The 19,755-nt window shown below is 49.4% G+C and overlaps 1 protein-coding gene across 4 annotated transcripts; it reads right to left on the bottom strand.

The window, feature by feature from the left end:
- Positions 1 to 13,071: 13,071 nt before the first annotated feature.
- LOC132678476 (C-C chemokine receptor type 1) lies at positions 13,072 to 19,716 on the bottom strand. 4 transcript variants are annotated; one of them, XM_060630817.3, is made up of 2 exons: positions 19,562 to 19,716; positions 13,072 to 16,344 (listed from the first exon to the last, which is right to left on the bottom strand). In XM_060630817.3, the coding sequence occupies exon 2, from the start codon at positions 16,296 to 16,298 to the stop codon at positions 15,216 to 15,218; it is 1,083 nt and encodes a 360-aa protein (XP_060486800.1). In that variant the 5' UTR covers positions 16,299 to 16,344; positions 19,562 to 19,716; the 3' UTR covers positions 13,072 to 15,215. The 4 variants fall into 4 exon arrangements, with proteins under 4 accessions (XP_060486800.1, XP_060486801.1, XP_060486802.1 ...); XM_060630818.3 differs by lacking the exon at positions 19,562 to 19,716 and adding an exon at positions 19,445 to 19,551; XM_060630819.3 differs by lacking the exon at positions 19,562 to 19,716 and adding an exon at positions 19,016 to 19,437.
- Between the last annotated feature and the right edge of the window lie 39 nt (positions 19,717 to 19,755).

A 19,755-nucleotide genomic window follows, 5' to 3' on the forward strand; every position in this document is an offset into this window, starting at 1 on the left:
AGGGGGCCAGGAGGGAGGCAGAGCAGACGGAGATTCTCGAAAGAGGGGCATTTTTTAAATTTTTTAACGTTTATTTATTTTGGAGGGAGAGACAGGCCGAGCATGAGTGGGAGCAGAGAGAGGGGGAGACAGAGAATCCGAAGCAGGCGCCAGGCTCTGAGCCGTCAGTGCAGAGCCGGCCGCGGGGCTCGAACCCACGAGCCGCCAAGATCATGACCCGAGCCGAGGCCGGACGCTCAACCGACTGAGCCCCCCCAGGCGCCCCCAAAGAGAGGCGTGTCTGTCGGCCGCGCCGGGGAGTGAAATCTGGGCGATGCTGGCACCGGACCTCACACCTGCCTCGTTTGCTCCCAGCACCTCTGTGGGCGCGGGGCCTGGAACCCACAGCCCCGGGTGCGAGGCGGGCGTGCAGCACATCCAGCTACACGGTAGCCGAACGGAATAATCGCTGCTGGGAGGCGATGCTCAGGTCACCGGAGGGACATTGCCCAGCGGGCGCCGCGGGTCAGCGGCCACAGGAGCAGCGGAAGGGCCCTCGCAAGCCCCCTGGGTCGTGTCTGCCCCTTCGCCTGAGTGCCAAGGGGAGTTAACAGGGAACAATACGCCTTTTAGAAAATGTGAGAAAACAGACGACAAAAGAAAGAAAAAAAGGAAAAAAAGGCCTAGTGACCAGCTCTATAAAATGCATGACGAGAGTGGCACATGCAAAAAAATAAATACATAAAATAAAATGAATACATAAATAAATAAATAAATGAATAAATAAATAAACAGGTTCGTAAAAGAGGATTAGGTTCTCTTTCCTTTTCAGGAAGTTTCCTTCATCATGACCAGCTCATTGCTTTTACCACCCAGTGCGGTTAAAGTAAACAAAAAAAAAAAAAAGAAAAAAGGGAACAAGCATGGTGTTAGCAGAATCACATGTTCCTGGCTGGAAAGAAGTCGCAGCAAAATGCAGAACCCTTGGGTCTGTGTCTTTTCTCCTAGCCCCAAGGTGAGTCTGCCGGGCTACCAGGCAGATGCTAAGTGGTGACTCGTGTTTAGCTGCATCGGTTTTGAAGGCAAGATTTTTAAGGAAGGGCTCCTTCTGCTTTTCTTTTCTTCTGCGTTAAAAAAAAATTTTTTTTTAAGTTTATTTTGAGAGAGAGAGAGAGAGAGCATGAGCAGGGGAGGGGCAGAGAGAGAGAGAGGGAGAGAGAGAGAATCCCAAGGAGGCTCTGTGCTGTCAGCGCAGAGCCCAGCGCGGGGCTTGAACCCATGTACCGCGAGATCGTGAAACCAAGACTCCGAGGCCTAACCGACTGAGCCACCCGGCGCCCCTCTTTGGGCTTTAAAATTGTAAACGTAGCACATTTCACACGAAGAGACACATCTTTCCTGCTCGGGTGAAAATTCCGGTTGGAGGGCGTGGATTCGGATGTTTTTGTTTGCCAAGTGTTAACTTGCAGCCAGTTAAACAGTGTTCCTGGAGGCAGCGAGGGAGGCGGAGACAGGTCCCCCTTCACGACTCACAGGCTCGGGTCCAGCATGCCCAGCCTGCAACCTGGGCTCAGGGGACATCGCGAAGCCTGGAACAGCAGGAGTCCCCACGAGCCACAGCCGCCAGGCTTGGTGGGCTTCTCGGGGCCACCTGACGACAGTTCTGAGTTTCCCCCCACTCTGCGCCACACGTGTTTCAAACCTCACTCTAGAATTCTCCCAGCTGTCCCCCTGCCCTCCTCAGCAGGTGGCCCCAAGAAAATGTCACCAAGGCAATTTCGCCAAGAAAACAGAAGCCATCAGGACGAAACAGTCTTAACTCTTGCTAGAAACCCTTGCATTTCGCCTACACCTTCACCCCTCCCAGCCTTGTCCTCAAGGGACACACGGTGAAGGTGAGTCCGGCCCCGCCCTGTCCCCTCCGCAGACACCGCCCCATCGGCTTCCACCTCTCCCTCTCCCGTTTGATGAAGTCTTTCCCTGGATCCCTCCAGCCACTGCTCTGTTTCGCCCCCTCCTCTTCACAGCCAAACTTCAAGCCACCTGTCCCCAGCCTACTCCAATCTGATGCCTGTGTTCCCTGTTCCGCGGACGCTCACGGCCCCCACACTCCCTCGGCAAGCCCCCCCACCCCCACCCCACCCCAGCTACTTAGCCGGCCACCCTGTCCGGCACTCGTTTCCTGGAATGCTCTGTCTTCTCGCCTAGAAAATGACCCTCCTAGTGTTCTTCGTTCCTTGCAGGCTTCTCCCTGCCTGTTTCTGGGAGGGTGTTTGCTTTGGCTTCTCCCCTATTCTCATTCGTCACACTTCCTGAGGCAGGGTCCAGCTGGGGGCCAGGGAGAAACCGCACACGGGTGAGGCAGGCTGGGTGGGGGTGATAGGGAGCGGTGGGGACTGGGGCACCCAGGGAGCGAGAGAGCTTCAGAAAGGTGGCGGCCACAACTCAGCAGGAGCAGGTGACTGCCAAGGGCAGGGGCGGCAAACGTTTTTCTAAAGGGCCAGCGGCCACGAGTACTGTAGGCCTTGTGGGCCACATGTCACCTCTGTCACTTACTCTTCTTTGTTTCAAGAACCCTGGAAGAATGTAAAAAAGTTCTTAGCTCTAGGGGTCATACAAACACAAGCCAAGGGTCAGATCTCATGTGCAGATTGCAGTTTGCTGACCCCTGGGAAAGAGTGAATGCCAAGTCCAGAGCGGCTAGATGTTCTGGCCAGAAATCCAGATTCTGTTTGAGATTTCTTGGTTCCTAAATGCTGACGTTTAGAAGATCTTCTGGGAGCGCCTGTCTCCAGGTACCCCCTGGGCATCTTGTAGTCACTGGAAACGTGTCCACCCAGAACCCAAGTCGTCATCACGCCCCTCCCCCCGCCCAAGCTGAGTTCACACACTCAGCAAAAGGTAACACCCTCCACTAGAGGCAGACGGCTGGGAGTCCTTGCCCTTCACCCCCACATCGTCAGCACAGTGCGGCCCATCCTTCTTCCTGAATTCCTATCCACCTGGCTCTGTCCTCCGTGCCACCGCCCTGTGTCGGACCACCATCCCGTCACCCCTTGAGAACCTCCTCCCAATAAATAGTCCCCATCTCCTGTCTTACCTTCTCCTAATCCTTGCTCTGGCCAAGATGATCTTTCTCAAACGCAAATCGCAAATCCGGTCAAGGCACTCCCAAGCTTAAGACACGTTTGCTGTTGGGTAAGATCCTAACCTTCAGTTGATCTCCAAGGCTTCTGGTGGTCAGGTCCCTGCTGGACCCCGTCCAGCCCTGTACCTCTAAGTGGCCACTCCTCCTTTCTCACCAACAACCCTGCACCACTGCCCTAGCCTTAGGCAACCCCTCGTCTTATTTTCTATCCCTATAGATTGGCCTGTTCCAGGCATTGAGCATGGAGGGAATCCCAGGATAGGTGGTTTGTTTGTGACTGGCTGCTTTCACTTAGCACATTTCAAGGTCTCGTGTACCAGTAATCCCTTTTTTCTCTATAATTTTTAAAATGTTTATTTTTGAAAGAGGGTGGGGGAGGGGCAGAGAGAGCGAGAGGGAGACAGAGGATCCAAGGTGGGCTCTGTGCCGACAGCAAAGAGCCGACGCGGGGCTCGAACTCAACAAACCGTGAGATCATGACCTGAGCCGAAGTCCGGCGCTTAACCCACTGAGCCACCCAGGCACTCCCGGTGCTTCATTTTTTTTTTTTATTGCTGAATAATATGGCTTTGTATGGACATAACCACATTTACATTTTGTTTATCGGCTCATCGCCCACAATGGTAATTTTACCTGCTGTGTCCTCGTGTTCTGATACATGATATTCTTGGGAAAGGAGTCTGTGTGGTTTTTCAGGTCCTGTAGAGTGAGGGCGAGGAGAAGCTTCTGCAACTCTAAGGTCTTTTGCAGAGAGATCAACTCAGGGAGGAGGGGAGGCAGAGGCATGAAAGTTGATGTGGGTAAATCCAACTCAGTCAAGGGAGGAAGGGGACGCTAGGACCACCAGCTCAGACCCTTTGGCCCAGCCGTCCCTGGACCGCACAGACAGGATGCTTTCTTCTCAGAAAGGAAGACAGCAAGGGGAGCCTGGGTGGCTCAGTTTGTTGAGCGACCGACTTGGGCTCGGGTCATGACCTCACGGTTGGTGAGTTTGAGCCCCGAGTCGGGCTCTGTGCTGACAGCTCGGAGCCTGGAGCCTGCTTCAGATTCTGTGTCTCCGTCTCTCTCTTCCCCTCCCTGGCTCACGCTCTGTCTCTCTCTCTCTCAAAAACAAATAAACATAAAAGTCATGGTTACATGACTTGCGAATATTTTCTCCCATTCAGCAGGATGCCTTTTCATTCTGCTGACTGTTTCTTTTGCGGTGCCGAACTCGCTGAGTTTGATGTAGTTCCTTCCTTGTTGATTTTTGCCTCCTTGCTTGTGCTTTTCACCTCATCTGAAACATCGTTGCCAACACTAACGTCAGGGCGCTGTTCCCTCTGTTTTCTTCTAGCAGTTTCACAGTGTCAGGTCTCATGTTTAAGTCTATACTCCATTTCAAGTTGGCTTTTGTGAGTGGTGTCAGACAGGGGTCCGGTTTCCCTCTTTTGCGTGTGAATATCCAGTTTCCCCAGCTCTGCTTACTGAAGTGCTGAGTACAGGCTACTCTTAGCTCCTTTGTCAAATATGAGTTGATGGCGTGTGTGTGGGCTTATTTCTGGGTTCTGTTCTGTTGGTCTGTGCGCGTCTGTTTTTGTGCCGTTCCTGTACCGTTCTGATCACTGGCTCTGTAATGAAGTTTGAAATCGGGAATTGTGATGCCTCCAGCTTTAGTCTGCTTTCTCGGGATCGCATTGGCGATTCGGGGATTTTTATGATTCCACACAAATTACAAAGAAACTTTTGCTTTTCTGTTTCTGTGAACAGTGCCATTGGGATTTGGATAGGGGTGGATTTGACCAATCTGCAGATGACTTTGGGTGGAATGAACGTTTTTGACAATGTTAAAGTCTTCTGATCCTCAAACACAGGGTCCCTTTCCATTTATTTGTGTCTTCAATTTCTTGCTATTTTCAAAGTACAGATCTTTCACCTCCTTGGTTAAATTTATTCCGAGGTATTTCATTCTTTTTTGATGCCATTGTATAAATGGGATTGTTTTCTTGACCTAGCCCAAAGTCTGAAGACTTCTTCTGTGTTTTCTTCTACAAGTTTATTGTTTTAGCTCGTACATCTAAGTCTATGTTTCATTTTTTTTAAGTCCCACTTTATTATTTTTTAATATAATTTATTGTCAAATTGGCTTCCATACAACACCCAGTGCTCATCCCAACAGGTGCCCTCCTCAATGCCCATCACCCACTTTCCCCTCTCCCCCACCCCCACCCCCATCAACCCTCAGTTTGTTCTCTGTATTTAAGAGTCTCTTAGGGTTTGCCTCCCTCCCTCTCTGTTTGTAACTATTTTTTTAAGTCTGTGATTCATTTGAATTAATCTTTTCTTGGTGTGAGATGAGGGTCTAAGTTCATTTTTTTTTTTTTTTTTTTTGCAGGCACATACGGTTTTATGATGAAACATTTTTTCCTACATTAATATTGATGTCAGCTTAATATTCCATTTCACAAATGTACTATCAACCCTGGGATTCTGGTTAAGTGTTTACAACTGTCCTTCAGAACAAGCCCCGATTTGTAGCGTTCGCCAATTTCCCTGGTGCAAATATTCCGGACCACCTCCAATTTCAAGGTACCAATGTTACATAACTCATCATGGAATTGGGAGATCACACAGTTGGTTTTTGGAGACTGTTACAAGCTGGCTGTAGCATCTTACTGGTCATTTTGTTGTTGTTGTTGTCGTTGTTTGTTTGCCCCTCTGTTTGTCCTCAGTGTACAAAAGGTGTTTCCTCAAAGCAGGAAGAAGCTGTCTATTTTATCCACTGCTTTAAATGAATGCTGGCCCTCCAGGGCCTTTCTAGTTCTCCCTCCTCATGAGCAGGGCTGTGGACAACGTCCTTGCAGCCTTTCTGTGGTCACATTTAGTGATGCCCATCGTTACTTACTTTCTGGACAGCGCAGCCTTGCTTCCTGGAGACGATGCAGCAAATTGAGTTTTGACCAAACAGGAGAAGTACATAGCTGCTTGAACTTCTGCAGTTTTACAAAGACACGCAGTCAAAATTCAAATTACGGGAGTGACTTCTCCTTTTTAGTCTTCCTCTTGGGAACCAAATATTGAGTTAAACAAATGCTGCAGGGCAAAATAGCTGTGTGGACAAGCACCCGGGGTGAGGTCAAGTGTAAACGTTACAATGTGTCAGCTTCCTGAAGGTATCTGGGCTGTCAAAGTAGTGGGAGGAAATCGCTGGAGTGTGACACCGTTTCAGACAAAATGCACCAAAGCTTCCTTCGAGGCAAACTTGAAGGAAGTGCTAATAAACTGAGGGGTTCGCCCTGGGAGGGGACGCCTTTCATAGTTGTTAAACATTGTTTGCCAAGTGCTTAGCTGCAGTGGGCATTTTCATTAATGGAATACAAGTCTCTCCACCCTCTCATCAAGCCAAAGAACTATCTCGTTTCCGTTAGTGTTTCTCTTATTACCATTGTGATTAGTATGTTAATGACTATTGTTACACTTCCGTTCATTTGATAAAATAGTTGAGCGTAGGGAACAGCTGTGCGATAGGAAAATCCCGAAGGTTTTCCTATTGATTTCTAAGATTGCCTTGTGTATTACAGGCTTTGACTTTTGGCCACTTTGTCTTAATTTGTAGTTTTAGTGGGTTTGTGTTGTTGTTGTTGTTGTTGTTTGGCATAACATCTTTGTATTGCCCACTTTGTAACGGGTGTTGATATACAACGCGGGCGCATTTCCCCTTAGTAGAATTCTTTTCTTTTTTTGAAATTTGCTTAGAATGTCTCACCTGGTTTCTCCAAGTGAGTTTTAGATTTGTTGAATTAAGGGCCGAGACAAAATGCTCTGGAGGTTGAACAAAAGCTGCAAAGTAATTTGGTGCTGGCCTTCCAAGTCTGTGCTCAAAATCAATTCATTGGGCGTATTTCCCCCCATTGAACTGACCACCTTATGTGGCTCCTGCCCCATCCTGGCACATGGAAGGCTCCAGTGCCCATGGGCGTGGCAAGTGTTTCTCCCAGTGGTCCACATACCCCAGGTCTCTGGCTCAAGGAGCTTGTCCTGAATGAAGGGATGGATGAATGGGTGAGTGGGTAGTGACATTTGGGATGAATAAACACATAAACGAATAAATGAAATTTACTAGCAACCCTACTTTTCCCCTTTCAGTGCCCTGTCCCAAGGACTGTTTCCCCTTGCTTTCCTACAAGGCCAGGTAGCAAAAGAGACTTACAGGGTTTCTATAATTTAGTTGTGTCTGAAACTTATGCTGACGGCTTCAGAACATCTCATAGCTCCAGGCTTCCAGGGTCCCTGTGCTTTAAGTGATCCCAAAGCCTTGGCCCAAGGCAAGCAAGCCCACCCACCCATGGCAGCGGGACGATGGAGATGCTCCAGGGGGGTGGGGGCAGGGTAACAGGTGTGAGGCTAAATCTGGAGGGAAACTCTAGTTAAGCAAGTGCTCCCTACCATGGGGCATGGCAGGGGGATGGAGGTAACCTGAATAACCCTGTCCTGCTTCCAGAAGGCACAGAGCCCAGGGGTGGAGACAGAATGAGAGCCCTACCAGCTCTCCTTAGACATGACCCTTGTTCCTTTACTGCCATCCAGGTATCAGTCTTTACACCGTTCTTGAACTCCTGCCATGGAAAGAAGGAATGGGAAATGAAGGACCAGAATAAATATCGGACAACTTCAGAGCAGGAAAACCCTACTACGTCCAAATTCTTGCACAACACAGAGATTCGACTGCACCGAACCACGTCTGAACAGAGTGACAGCTATGGACTTAAAAATCACTTTTCTTTCTTCAAAATTTTACCCAGAAAATGTCATGGTAGAAGGTGCTCGTGATGGCACTGAGTTCAGAGTGCCGGACTGAGAGGAGGAATGAGTGTGACAGGGAAGGAAACGTAGAAGTCAGCCAATATCAGGGTGTCTATTCACCCCTGCCGATATAGAGTCCACTACATGTGGAAAAATCAAAATCCATTCCGTCTGGTCGGCATCTCTCAAGCTTTAGTTATTAGAATTACCTTTTTAATAATAATCCCATCTGACAAGAGCGGGATACATAATCCCCTTAGGGATACATGACACATTCCCCAGGACAGACCATATGTTAGGCCACAAAACAAGTCTTAGCAAATGCGACAAGACTGAAATCATACCAAGTATCTTCTCAGACCACAATGGCATGAAACTAGAAGTCAGCAACAAGAAGAAAGCTACACAAATCACAAACATAGGGAAATTAAACAACACTCTTCTGAACATTTGATGAATCAAAGAAGAAATGAAAGGGGGAGATACAAAAGTTCCCCGGGACAAACAAAAATGAAAACAACATACCAGAACTTACTGGATATTACACATAAAAGGATGAAACTGAACCCGTATCTTATACCACTCACAAAAATTAACTCAAAATGGATTAAAGACTTCAATATTAGACCTGAAACATGAAACTCCTAGAGGAAAACACTGGACTAGAGCTCCTTGACATGGGTCTTGATAATGATTTTTTTTTTTTGAGTGTGATACCTTAAGCATAGGCAACAAAATAAAAAATAATCAAGTGAGTCCACATCAAACTAAAAAGATTCTGCACAGCGGAAGAAACTATCAACAAAGTGAAAAGACAAGCTTTGGAATGGAAAAAAAAATTTGCCAACCATATGTCTGATAAGGGGTTAATATCCCAAATAGGTAAATAACTCGTGGAACTCAATCACAAACAAAACAAAACAAAACAAAACAAAAAAACAAGATGAAACAAACAAACAAAAACAACAAACAAGTAACCCAAATAAAAAATGGGCAAAGTACCTGAATAGGTATTTCTCCAAAGAAGATGGACGCAAGGTCAACAGGTATATGAAAAGATGCTCACTTGTCATCACTTGTCATCAGGGAGATGCAAATTCACGTCACTATGAGGTATCACCTCACACCTGTTTTAAAGACCGTCCTCGAAAAGACAAAGAGGTAACAAATGCCGGTGTGGATGTGGACAAAGAGAACACTTGTGCACTGTTGAGACTGTAAATGGGAAGAGCCATTATAGAAAACAGTATGGGGTTTCCTCAAAGAACTAAAAATAGAACTATCCCCTGATCCAGCAATTCCGCTCCTCAGAATATGTCCAAAGGAAATGAGAGCACTCACTTGAAAAGATATCTGCACCTCCATGTTCAGAGCAGCGTTATTTATAATAGCCACAGCATGGAAACCACGTTAAGTGTCCATCGGTGGATGAATGGATAAAGAATATATATATACACAATGGGATATTATTCAGCCATTTAAAACAAGGAAATCTTGGGGCGCCTGGGTGGCTCGGTCGGTTAAGCGTCCGACTTCGGCTCAGGTCATGATCTCGCGGTCCGTGGATTCGAGCCCCGCGTCGGGCTCTGTGCTGACGGCTCAGAGCCTGGAGCCTGCTTCCGATTCTGTGTCTCCCTCTCTCTCTGACCCTCCCCCATTCATGCTCTGTCTCTCTCTGTCTTAAAAATAAATAAACGTTAAAAAAAAAATTAAAAAAACAAACAAACAAGGAAATCTTACCATGTGTGCCAACATGGATGGACCTTGAAGGCATTATGCCAAGTGAAATAAGTCAGAGAAAGACAAATACTCTGTGATCTCATCTGTATGTGGGATCTAAAAACACAACAGCAACAACAAACTCACAGAAAATGAGACAAGATCTGTAGTCACCAGAGGCAGAGGGTGGAGGAGAGAGAATTGGAGGAAAGGGGTCAGAAGGTACAAACTTGCAAAGGATTAGTAAGTCCTAGGGACGTGATGTGTGACCTGATGACCACAGACAACGCTGCCGTGTGATATATAGGAAAGGTGTTAAGAGAGGAGTTCTCATCACGAGGAGAAAAACTTTTTCCTCTTTTCTTCTTCTTCTTTTTTAATTGTAAATGAGGAGGCAGATGTTAGCTGAACCTATGGTGGTAATCATCTCCCAATATACGTAAATCAAAGCAGCATGCTGTATGCCTTAAACATGTAGAGTGATTATATATTGACTGGGGGAAATCCTTAGAATAGGGCTTCTGCTTTTGGTCACTCCATTTTTTTAATATTTATTTATTTATTTATTTAGAGAGGAGGGGAGGGGCTGAGAGAGGGGGAGGGCAAGAATCCCAGGCAGGCTCCACACTGTCAGCACAGAGCCCCGATGCAGGGCTCAAGCCCACAGACCGTGAGATCATGACCTGAGCTGAGATCAAGAGTAAGATGCTTAGCCGACTGAGCCACCCAGGTGCCTCTTTTGGTCATTCCATTTTGTTTTCACTCATCTGTTGATGGCGACTTATGATGTTTCTATGCCTCGGCTATTGTGGAAAGTGCTGCAGTGATCATGCGAATACAGACATCTCTTTGAGATAATGATTTTATTTCCTTTGGATAGGTACCCCGAAGTCAAATTGCTGGATCAAATGGAAGCTCTATCTTTAGTTTCTTGAGGAACCTCCTTTTTTTTTTTTAAATAAAAGATTCATTTATTATTTCTGAGAGAGAGAGAGTGCGCGTGCACGCACACACAAGCGGGGGAGGGGCAGAGAGAGAGGGAGACACGGGATCCGAAGCAGGCTCCAGGCTCCGAGCCGTCAGCACAGAGCCCGATGTTCGGCTCGAACTCACCAACTGTCAGATCATGACCTGAGCCGAAGTCGGACGCTCAACCCACTGAGCTGACCTTCCCACCACCGGAGTACAGGGTTCCCTATCCCCCATGTTATTGCCAGAATTTGTTCTGTTGTCTTTTTTTAAATTTTTTTTTTAACGTTTTTATTTTATTTTTGAGACAGAGAGAGACAGAGCATGAACAGGGGAGGGGCAGAGAGAGAGGGAGACACAGAATCTGAAACAGGATCCAGGCTCTGAGGTATCAGCACAGAGCCCGACGCGGGGCTCGACCTCACGGACCGCGAGATCGTGACCTGAGCCGAAGTCGGCCGCTTAACCGACTGAGCCACCCAGGCGCCCGTTGTCTTTTTGATAATAGACATTCTAACAGGTGTGAGGTGATATTTCACTGTGGTTTCAGTTGCCATTTCCCCGATGAGGAGTGATGTTGAGCACCTTGTCACGTGTCTGTTGGCTATTTGTGTATCTTCTTTGGAAAAATGTCTATGCAGGTCTTTTGCTTCTTTTTAAACCGGATTATTTGTTATTTTGGCTGTCGGGTTATACGAGTTCCTCGTATGTGTTGGATGTGAACCCCTTATGGATAGGTGGCTTACAAATATTTTCTCCTATCCCATAGATTGCCTCTTTCCTTTGTCGGTGGTTGCTTAGACTGTGCAGAATCTGACACCTTATGGGCCAAAAAAGTAAGAAAGGGCTCAAAGACTGATGGGAAGAGAAGCAAAAGACATCGGATCGAGCTTGACGGGCTCCCACTGGATAGATCTGGGACGATTTGTATAGCAAAACAAGAAAGGTAATATCAGATTGTATCCCACTGAACAAAAAAGGAATCCGTGAGGTCATGATGATATAAATAAAGAAATGAATAAATACGTAAGTGGAGGAGAAAAGATGCCTTTTCTATATAGTGAAATGCCAACTAATAATAGACATTTATTGATAAATAAGTACCATATACTTCACAGTGGAGAAACCTGGTGGAAGCTTTCTAAATCAAGTGGTGAAGTTCAACATCCTCGGTGAGGGGGCAGGGTGGCACCACGTGACTTCCGATACGATGCCCCGAGGACACGTTATCTCACGTCTCACTTCTGGGAGATTCCTGCTCCAGTGGCATAACCCGAATCGAATCATCAGGAAACATCAGGAAACCCACAACAAGGAACCATCTGCCGGGTGACTGTAGCGTTCAAAATGCTATGGTCAGTAAAGACAAGAAAGGTCTGACGAACGGGTAGAAAGCCATCACCGCTAAGGAAACAGTGATTCTAGACCCTGGGACTCTGAAGGACAATATTTGCAAAGCGGGCAAAATCAGAAAGAGGGTTACAGCTGCCATGATGATATTGTGTGAGTCAGGTGAGCTTCCTGTTTTGATGATGTGGGAGAGCATCCTTGTCACTGGTAAAATCATTCTGAGGGACGAAAAGCTGACAAGGCATCATATTTGCAACCTGCCCTCAAATGGTCCTGAAAAATAGTACGTTTATATACATCGATCCGCCTGTCTATCTGTTGAGAGAGAGAGAGAGAGAGAGAGAGAGAGAGGGAGGGAGAGAGGGAATGACAAATTAAAACAAATGTGGTAAAATGCCAAAAGCTGGGGAATCTGGATGAGGAATGTGGGAGTTCTTTGTGCTATTCTGGCCACCTTTCTGAAGGATGAAATGATAGAAACAGCAATAACATGGAGGTGGGGCGTGACCGGCACGCACAGGAGCAAGGAGGGAAGGGTGGGGGGGGGGGGGACAGGAAGACAAGGGACAGGAAGGGCTGGAGGTGCCGTGAGTAACTGAGGAGGGGCACCGTCAGGGGGTGTTAGATTTCTTATCTGAGATTTGGAGAAAGATCACCCAAGAAACGGACTCCTGACCAGAGAGAACAAGCTGATGGTGACCGGAGGGCAGGTGGCAGTGGGGGGAGGGGATGGGTGAAATAGGTGATGGGGATGAAGGAGGGCACTTGTCGTGATGAGTAACACGTGATGTAAGGCAGTGCCAAATGACGCCATCGTACTCCAGAATCTAATATTACACTGTATGTCAACTAACTGGAATTAACGTAAAAACTTAAAAAAAAATTTTCTTTAATGTTTAGTTTTGAGAGACAGAGAGAGAGCGCGAACAGGGGAGGGGCAGAGAGAGAGAGGGAGACACAGAATCCGAAGCAGGCTCCAGGTTCTGAGCTGTCAGCCCAGTGCCCGACGCGGGGCTCAAACCCATAAACCGCGAGATCACGAGCCGAAGTTGGACGCTTAACCAACTGAGCCACCCAGGCGCCCCTAAAATAAAAACTTAAAGGAAAAAAAGAGATCAACCTGCTTTCCTTGCTTTGTTTCATTTAATCCTCCAAACAGCCCCGTGGGGGTAGACACTAGGCTTATCCTCACTTTATACAGAAATGGGGGTTTCAAAGATTCATCCATTCAACCAGCATTTAGTGAGTGCTTGCTATGGTCCAATTTTACCGCGGCTGCACGAAAAAATGTTAAGCGTGATTGCGCGCGTGTGTGTACATTTAGGAAACAATCCAGGAAGGAGATGCACTTCAACATTAATGTGCTAAGAGAGGCTGTCTGTAGGCAGTGGGTCCAAGTGCTTCCGTTTTCTTCTTTGGCCTTTCTAGATGTTTCCAGTTTTCTGCAGTGCACATCACTGCCTTGGTGACACGTCAAAAAACAAGTCTTATTTCAAAGATGGAACTGGAGGAAGTTGGAATGACAGCATTTCTCACTGTGATATTGTTGCGATCAGGTACGGTTTTCGAGGCAGTGTCATTTTACCAAAGTGGCAGACAAATGTTTCTTAATTCCGTTCCGCCTCCTTCTCTCCACACTGCAGAGAGGAACCGGCAGGTGTACAAGTGGAAAGCTGACTCCTCCCTTGACTCTCAAAGCCTGGAATTCGCCATATTTTCTGTGTGGAAACGTAAGCCCAGGGCAGGGTGACCTCCTCCTCCCCAGACAAACATTTTCCAAACCTCCATGATACCAGTCGCTTTGCATAAAGGAAGCGTGTGCACAGAGTAGGTCCCTGATTGAAGGGACAACACTAGGGTCCAAAAAAAGAGTGGCCAGCCCGATGGCGTCACTGTGTCGCCAGGTGGGACACCCATTTACTCAGGGTGCTGTCTTTTATTTTTATTTTCTAATGTTTATTTTTGAGAGAGAGCGCAAGCAAGGGAGGGGCAGAGAGAGAGGGAGACGGAGAATCCAAGCAGGCTCTGTGCTGTCAGCGCAAAGCCCGACGTGGAGCTTGAACCCACGAACTGTGAGATCATGACCTGAGCTGATGTCAGATGCTTAGCTGACTGAGCCACCCAGGTGCTCCCCACTGCCGTCCCCCCCCCCCCACCTTAGGATGTTTTCTGACTGGTGGATGCCTTCCTCCCCTTTGCTGCCCAAGCACCACGGGCTCCAGGGCACCCCTGTGCCTGTGTGCCTCCCAGAGCTCAGAGAACCCGCTTTGAAAAAAGCACGTCCTCAGTCACCACTGCCGGATTGAATTGATTCCCGCAAGCAAATCTGGGGAAACGCGTGGAGTAAATTGGGGTGTATCCCTGCTGTGGGGTTCAGTGCAGCCATCAGAAACAATGCTTTAAACTGATCTGTTCACCTGGGAAACAACAACAACGACAGGAAAACAGCTGAAGTCTACCTTTGTCACCATCATAAATACATACGGGGAAAAAAAAAGCAAACTAAGAGAAAATACATCGAAGAATGCACAGTAGTTGTCTTTGGGTGGTGAGATTATGGGTGATTTTGGTATTTCCTTTTTCCCTTTGTGTTTTTAAGCTATTTAAAATTTTTTTTTTATTTATTATTTTTGAGAGACAGAGCCTGAGCAGGGGAGGGGCAGAGATCTCAGTTCTACTGCCAACAGCAGTTCCCCAATCCTATTTCCCCGCCAGGGTTCTGGCTGTCCCACCCTGAGTTCTCTGTTCCTCAGGGTTTCCAAGCACCTAAGCCCTGCAGCGGTCAGGAGGGGAGGGGAGGGGAGAGGAGGGGAGGGGAAGGTGGGGAGGGGCTGCTGGCTGCTGATTGGCTCTCCACTCGAAGTGAAGTCAGCAGCGGAAATCACAGCTTCCAAGTTCACTGGTGGTGGGAGCAGGGGCAGGGGCTGCCTGGGGTCAAGGGGCTCTGTTTACAAATGCTAATGCTCACGAATCTGAAATCCTGTCTGGGCCCAAGGCCTTCACAGGTAAACTCGGTCCCGGTCTTCTGGAATGTCCCATTGGGCTCATTCGTCTCCTTCCCACCAGGGAGAAGTTCTTGGAGAAGGTTCATGGCCCGGAGGGAACTCAGCCCGCACCGCCTTTAAACTCGCTCACCCCCACGTGGCTGCACATTCCGTGGTGGTCACGTGTCCGGATCTGGCCACGAGACCCAACCTGGCTCGGCTCGGGTCGGCGCGCCTGGCAGGTCACCCCGGCTGGGTCCCGCATCGGCCCCCAGGGGCCCGAGTCAGAACCCCGCAGAGAGTTCTTGCTCCGCCGTGGAGGGCGACATTGAGCTGGTCCTCTCCAGCCTCTCCGCGGAGAGGAAGGGGAGCCATTTGGCCAGGCGCGTGGCCAGGACCCCGTGGAACAGCTGGCGCAGGTACCTGCGGAACCTCTCTCCCACGAAGGCGTAGATGACGGGGTTGACGCAGCAGTGCGTGTAGGCGATCACCTCCGTCACCTGCATGGCCACGTCCAGCTGCTTGCTCTGCCGACACTCGTCGGTGAAAAGGGTGTCTTGGAAAGCAGAGACCAGCATGGCCAGGTTGTAAGGGGTCCAGAAGAGAAAGAAGACGATCATGATGACGAAGATCAGGCGGACGGCTTTGGCCTTCTTCTCGTTGGGTCGCCTGAGCAGAATCCTTACGATCTCGGTGTAGCAGACGATCATGACCAGCAGAGGCAACGCCAGCCCCAACGTGTTCAGCTTCAGAGCCTGGAACCGTTTCCAGGCTTTTAGGTTTTCGTGAGGGAAGTGGAGGCTGCAGGTGATATGGGAGAACTCCCGCTGGGTCTTGGAAAAGTAAAAGCCCGGGACGGAGGCCGAGATGGCCAGGCTCCAGGCCGCGGCGCTGCTGAGGACGCCGAAGAGGACCGTGCGAACCCGCAGGGCGAACACGGCGTGGACGATGGCCAGGTACCTGTCCACCGTCAGCAGGATGATGAAAAAGATCTCGCTGTACAAGCCTATGTAATAAAGCCCCGAGAGCAGCTTGCAGGTGTCGTCGCTGAAAATCCAGTTGTCCTTCAGCTTGTAGTCAATCCAGAAGGGCAGCGTGAAGAGGAAAAGCAGGTCAGAGATGGCCAGGTTGAGGAGGTAGATGCTGGTCATACTCTTGAGCCTCTTGTACTGCATCAGGACCAACAGCACCAGGATGTTGCCCACCAGGCCGATGACGAACACCAGCGAGTACAAGGGGGGCAGCAGCTGGGCCCCGAAGGCCCTCTCCTCCCCCTTCTGGCACGGGGTTATGCCCCCATAGTCATATTCTGTCGTCACGTCAAAGGTCTCTGTAGGGACTGTGATTTCCGTGCTGGCCTCTGTCATCCTGGAGCGAGTCTCTGTTTTCTTTGCCGTCAGAGGGCGGCAGGCCCTGGACAACAAAGACGAGGCAGGGATGATTAGAAGCCTTCAACCACCTGACAGCTGTTTTACTGAGTGCCTACTGTGTACCAGACCCCGGGACACAGCACGGAGCAAGGGGGACCCGGGTCGACTCTGCCCTGGTGGAACCTGGAGCCTAACGGGGCGGCGGCGGGGTCGGGGCGGGGGGTGGGGGGTAGGCAGTAAATAAATGAGCGCGCGAGTGGTTCATTCCATCGCTTTGACGGTAAGTGTCGTGCAGGAAAAGTCTGGTGGCTGGAGACAGAGCGCAGACGGAGGGAGGTCTCGCCCCACTGCTCCTAACCGGTGCTTCCCGCGGTCTTGGCAGTGGACTCAGTGCTAGGCAACCCCTCGCCCCCAAGCAGGTGTCGCTATTGTCCCCCTGTCTGGAGGTGATGATGCAGACGTTCAAAGTGGGAAGGACACGTATTTATGAAGAACGAACGGTGGAGTTCAAACTCGGGCGTGAGTGGCTCTCACGCCCATTCCTGAAATCACTGGGGCTCCTGCCTCCAATCTCAGAGCAATGATTTTGCGCCATGGGGTCCCCAGAAGGATGCTGAGAGTCCAAAACTTACAGAAGGATTTTCATGGCTCCGGGGGCCTAAAAGGTTCTTAGTCAGGGGTGACATAGCGCCCCGGGGGCACATGAAAATGTGTGGCCTTTTTTTTTTTTCCGGGGGGAGGGGGTGGTGCCCCGGGGACGAGGGATGCTGCTGTCTGGCCATTCGTTAGGCAGGGCCAAGGATGTCCTGCCACGCAAAAATTATCCTACCCACAGCGCTGCCATAGTGAAATTCTAGAAGGCCAGCTCCATCCCTTAGTGGATGAGGATGCTGAGGACGCAGAGTGGGTCAGCCTGGCTCATGTCATACAGCCCAGATGTGGCACAGGTGGGTCTACAGGCAACTTCGTAGACAACCTGTGAGAGCCGTGAGGAAGATTCAGAGGAAAGTACAGTCTGGCTCTTGGATATTTGCACCCAGGGTTGTCTTGAAACAAACAAAAACACAGAACAGCCACTGGATCGCTTGCCTTCGTGGGACTTCCCCCAGTTCCTGATGGTCAGCAGGCTCTTTCAGTCTGTTCCAATCACTTCCTGAAGACACTTCCCCAAAGGGAGCATGGATGGGCTTTGGCGTAACCTACCGGCTGTGTGACTTGGGATAAGTTAATCTACCTCTCTGAGCCTTAGGTTCTCCTCTGTACTGTGGGAAAGTAGCACCTACCTTGCAGGGCTGCTGTAAGGTAATGCATGTATGAGAAAAGCGACACCTCGGTATTTTTCGGGCCCTCGGTAGATATTAGGGTTCCTCCTTCCCTGCACCGGCCCCTCTCTGAGGCCAGTCCCAGGCTGGCCTCACTAAAGTAGCCGGTGCCCACATCATCACTCCCATCCTGAATCTGGAGTCTCTAGTCTTCTAAATTGCTTAGCGAATGTTTCCAGCTTACAAAATTCACATTTCTGCAGCGGCCGTTGGAAAATAAGGCACACGGGACGGGGCAGGGGGCTGTCCGGCATCCTGGCTGGGGAGCTGTCATTTCCCGTCAAATCCGTCCCTGTGGCTCACTCGTCCAGCTCTGGACTTGCCTATACCCGACCAGCTCTCCTTCTGGAGGGACCCAGGCTGGCAGTCACTAACCAGGCTGTGTGGGCAATTTCTGACTTCTGCTGCCACTGCCAGTATGGGCAGGTGGGCTTGGCAGACAGCACTTTTGGGTAGGCCGGCAGATTTACGGCGGAAGTGACCAGAAGCTTGGCAGCGCAAGGAGCCGCTGCTGCAAGCCTGAGACCATGAGCCCGGGGGTCCTGGGGAATTTGGGCGAAGATGAGGCCAAACCGAGTCAGCATTGCCCCCGGGCCATTTGAACAGAGACCCGCCTTCACCACCACCCCCTCCAACTTCGTTGGCTATTTTCCCAACTTGCCAGGCGCCAGGCAACAATCCGCAAGCAAGTCCGGGAGAGGGATGGGGTGGGGGTGGGGAGGAAGGGGCCTTGCAGGGAGACAGAAGGCCTGTGGTGCAACTGAGGCCTGCAAGAGGCTGCTGCAAAGTCAGCCCCGAGGTGATCAGCAGGATCCTCTAGCCTGGGAGCTGGTGAGGGCTTTGAGTAGAGAAAGGACAGTCTGTGGGGCTAAGACGCCCAAGCCTGGTAGCATGCTGGGGCTGGCTTACACTGGTTCGTAAAAACCGATCGTGCCCACCTCTCGCCAGCTCGGCATTCAGGGGTTTGGTAGCTTTGAAATCAACCACAGTGGGGATATCGATGCCACAGAAATCCACAAACACTAGAAATCAGGGCTCTTTTTTTCCCATGAGGGCCAGTGGCTAAACCTTTCCCGGCCCTTCACTGCCCACAGGCTGAATAGTCTAGAGCTGTCCCCCTAGTCGGAGTGGGGACTCAAGCGTCAGTGAATAATAGACCGCCTGGTTGACAAGCTATGCAAACTTCTGAGAGCTTCTAACTCGGAAAATCGGGGCACTCCAGATTCTTCTATGAAGGAACAGTTGAAATAGATACCTCCAAGTAGCCCTCACCCCACCCCTCCCGTGCCCCTCCACCTTCGGAACACAGTCTGACCTGCCTCTTTGTTAGTAGAACGGAATGGATGCATCCCAAGAGGACATCTCCCTGTCTTCGGGAGGGTAAAATCCTACCTCCTCCAGAGACAAATCAGCAGTCCTGACTGTGAGGCTCCTGGGTTCTAGTCTTCTCAAGAAATTGGTCGCTGGCATCTGCAGTGTTTTTTGTAATTAATATTTCCCTTTTGCTACAACTTCTTCATATACCATGTTTGGGTTTTGTTTACATAGGGAAATTTGGCAAGTGATTTCCTCCTGAATAGTTTTTCCGCAGAGAGCCTCTTGTTTCTTAACAGACTTTAGAAAGGCTGATTTTCTCAATCGGTTACCAACAACCAATCATTCAAGAAAGCTTTCCTTTTTTAGCAAGAAAACCCCTGCTTTACATCTGAGCACACAGTCTCATAAATTCACCCCTTGTCAGTATTGCCATATAATTCATTGCCTTGTAGATGCATCTATGGGCTAATTAGACATTTGCTTGACCCTCGAAGAATTCCTCACCTTTCAGGAATGTCCTACAGTGCGAGGACGACAGTCCTGGCTGCATATATGTCTTCTAACAAGATTGCCCTCAGTGGTAACTGGCAAGACAGAAAAAAAAAAACAAGTACCACTTACTCTGGTCTCAGGGGTTTTGTCCACGAAGTCTTTGTTTCTGGAGCTTTTCGAATTTTGATGAACTCAAGGCTCAACGTCCTGATTGAACAGGAAGTCCTCAGCTTCCTGTGTGATGATTTAGGACTCCAGGGTTCACAGTCTTTCAGAATGACGAGAAGGGGACAGAGTTCTTCTTTTTGTATGGTCGGGTGTCC

Source organism: Panthera onca, chromosome A2 (assembly GCF_046562875.1).
Source record: "Panthera onca isolate mPanOnc1 chromosome A2, mPanOnc1 haplotype 2, whole genome shotgun sequence".
NCBI lineage: Eukaryota > Metazoa > Chordata > Mammalia > Carnivora > Felidae > Panthera > Panthera onca.

Excerpts from the sequence above, each read along its gene's own strand:
- LOC132678476 (XM_060630817.3), bottom strand. The coding sequence starts at position 16,298 with ATGACAGAGGCCAGCACGGAAATCACAGTCCCTACAGAGACCTTTGAC.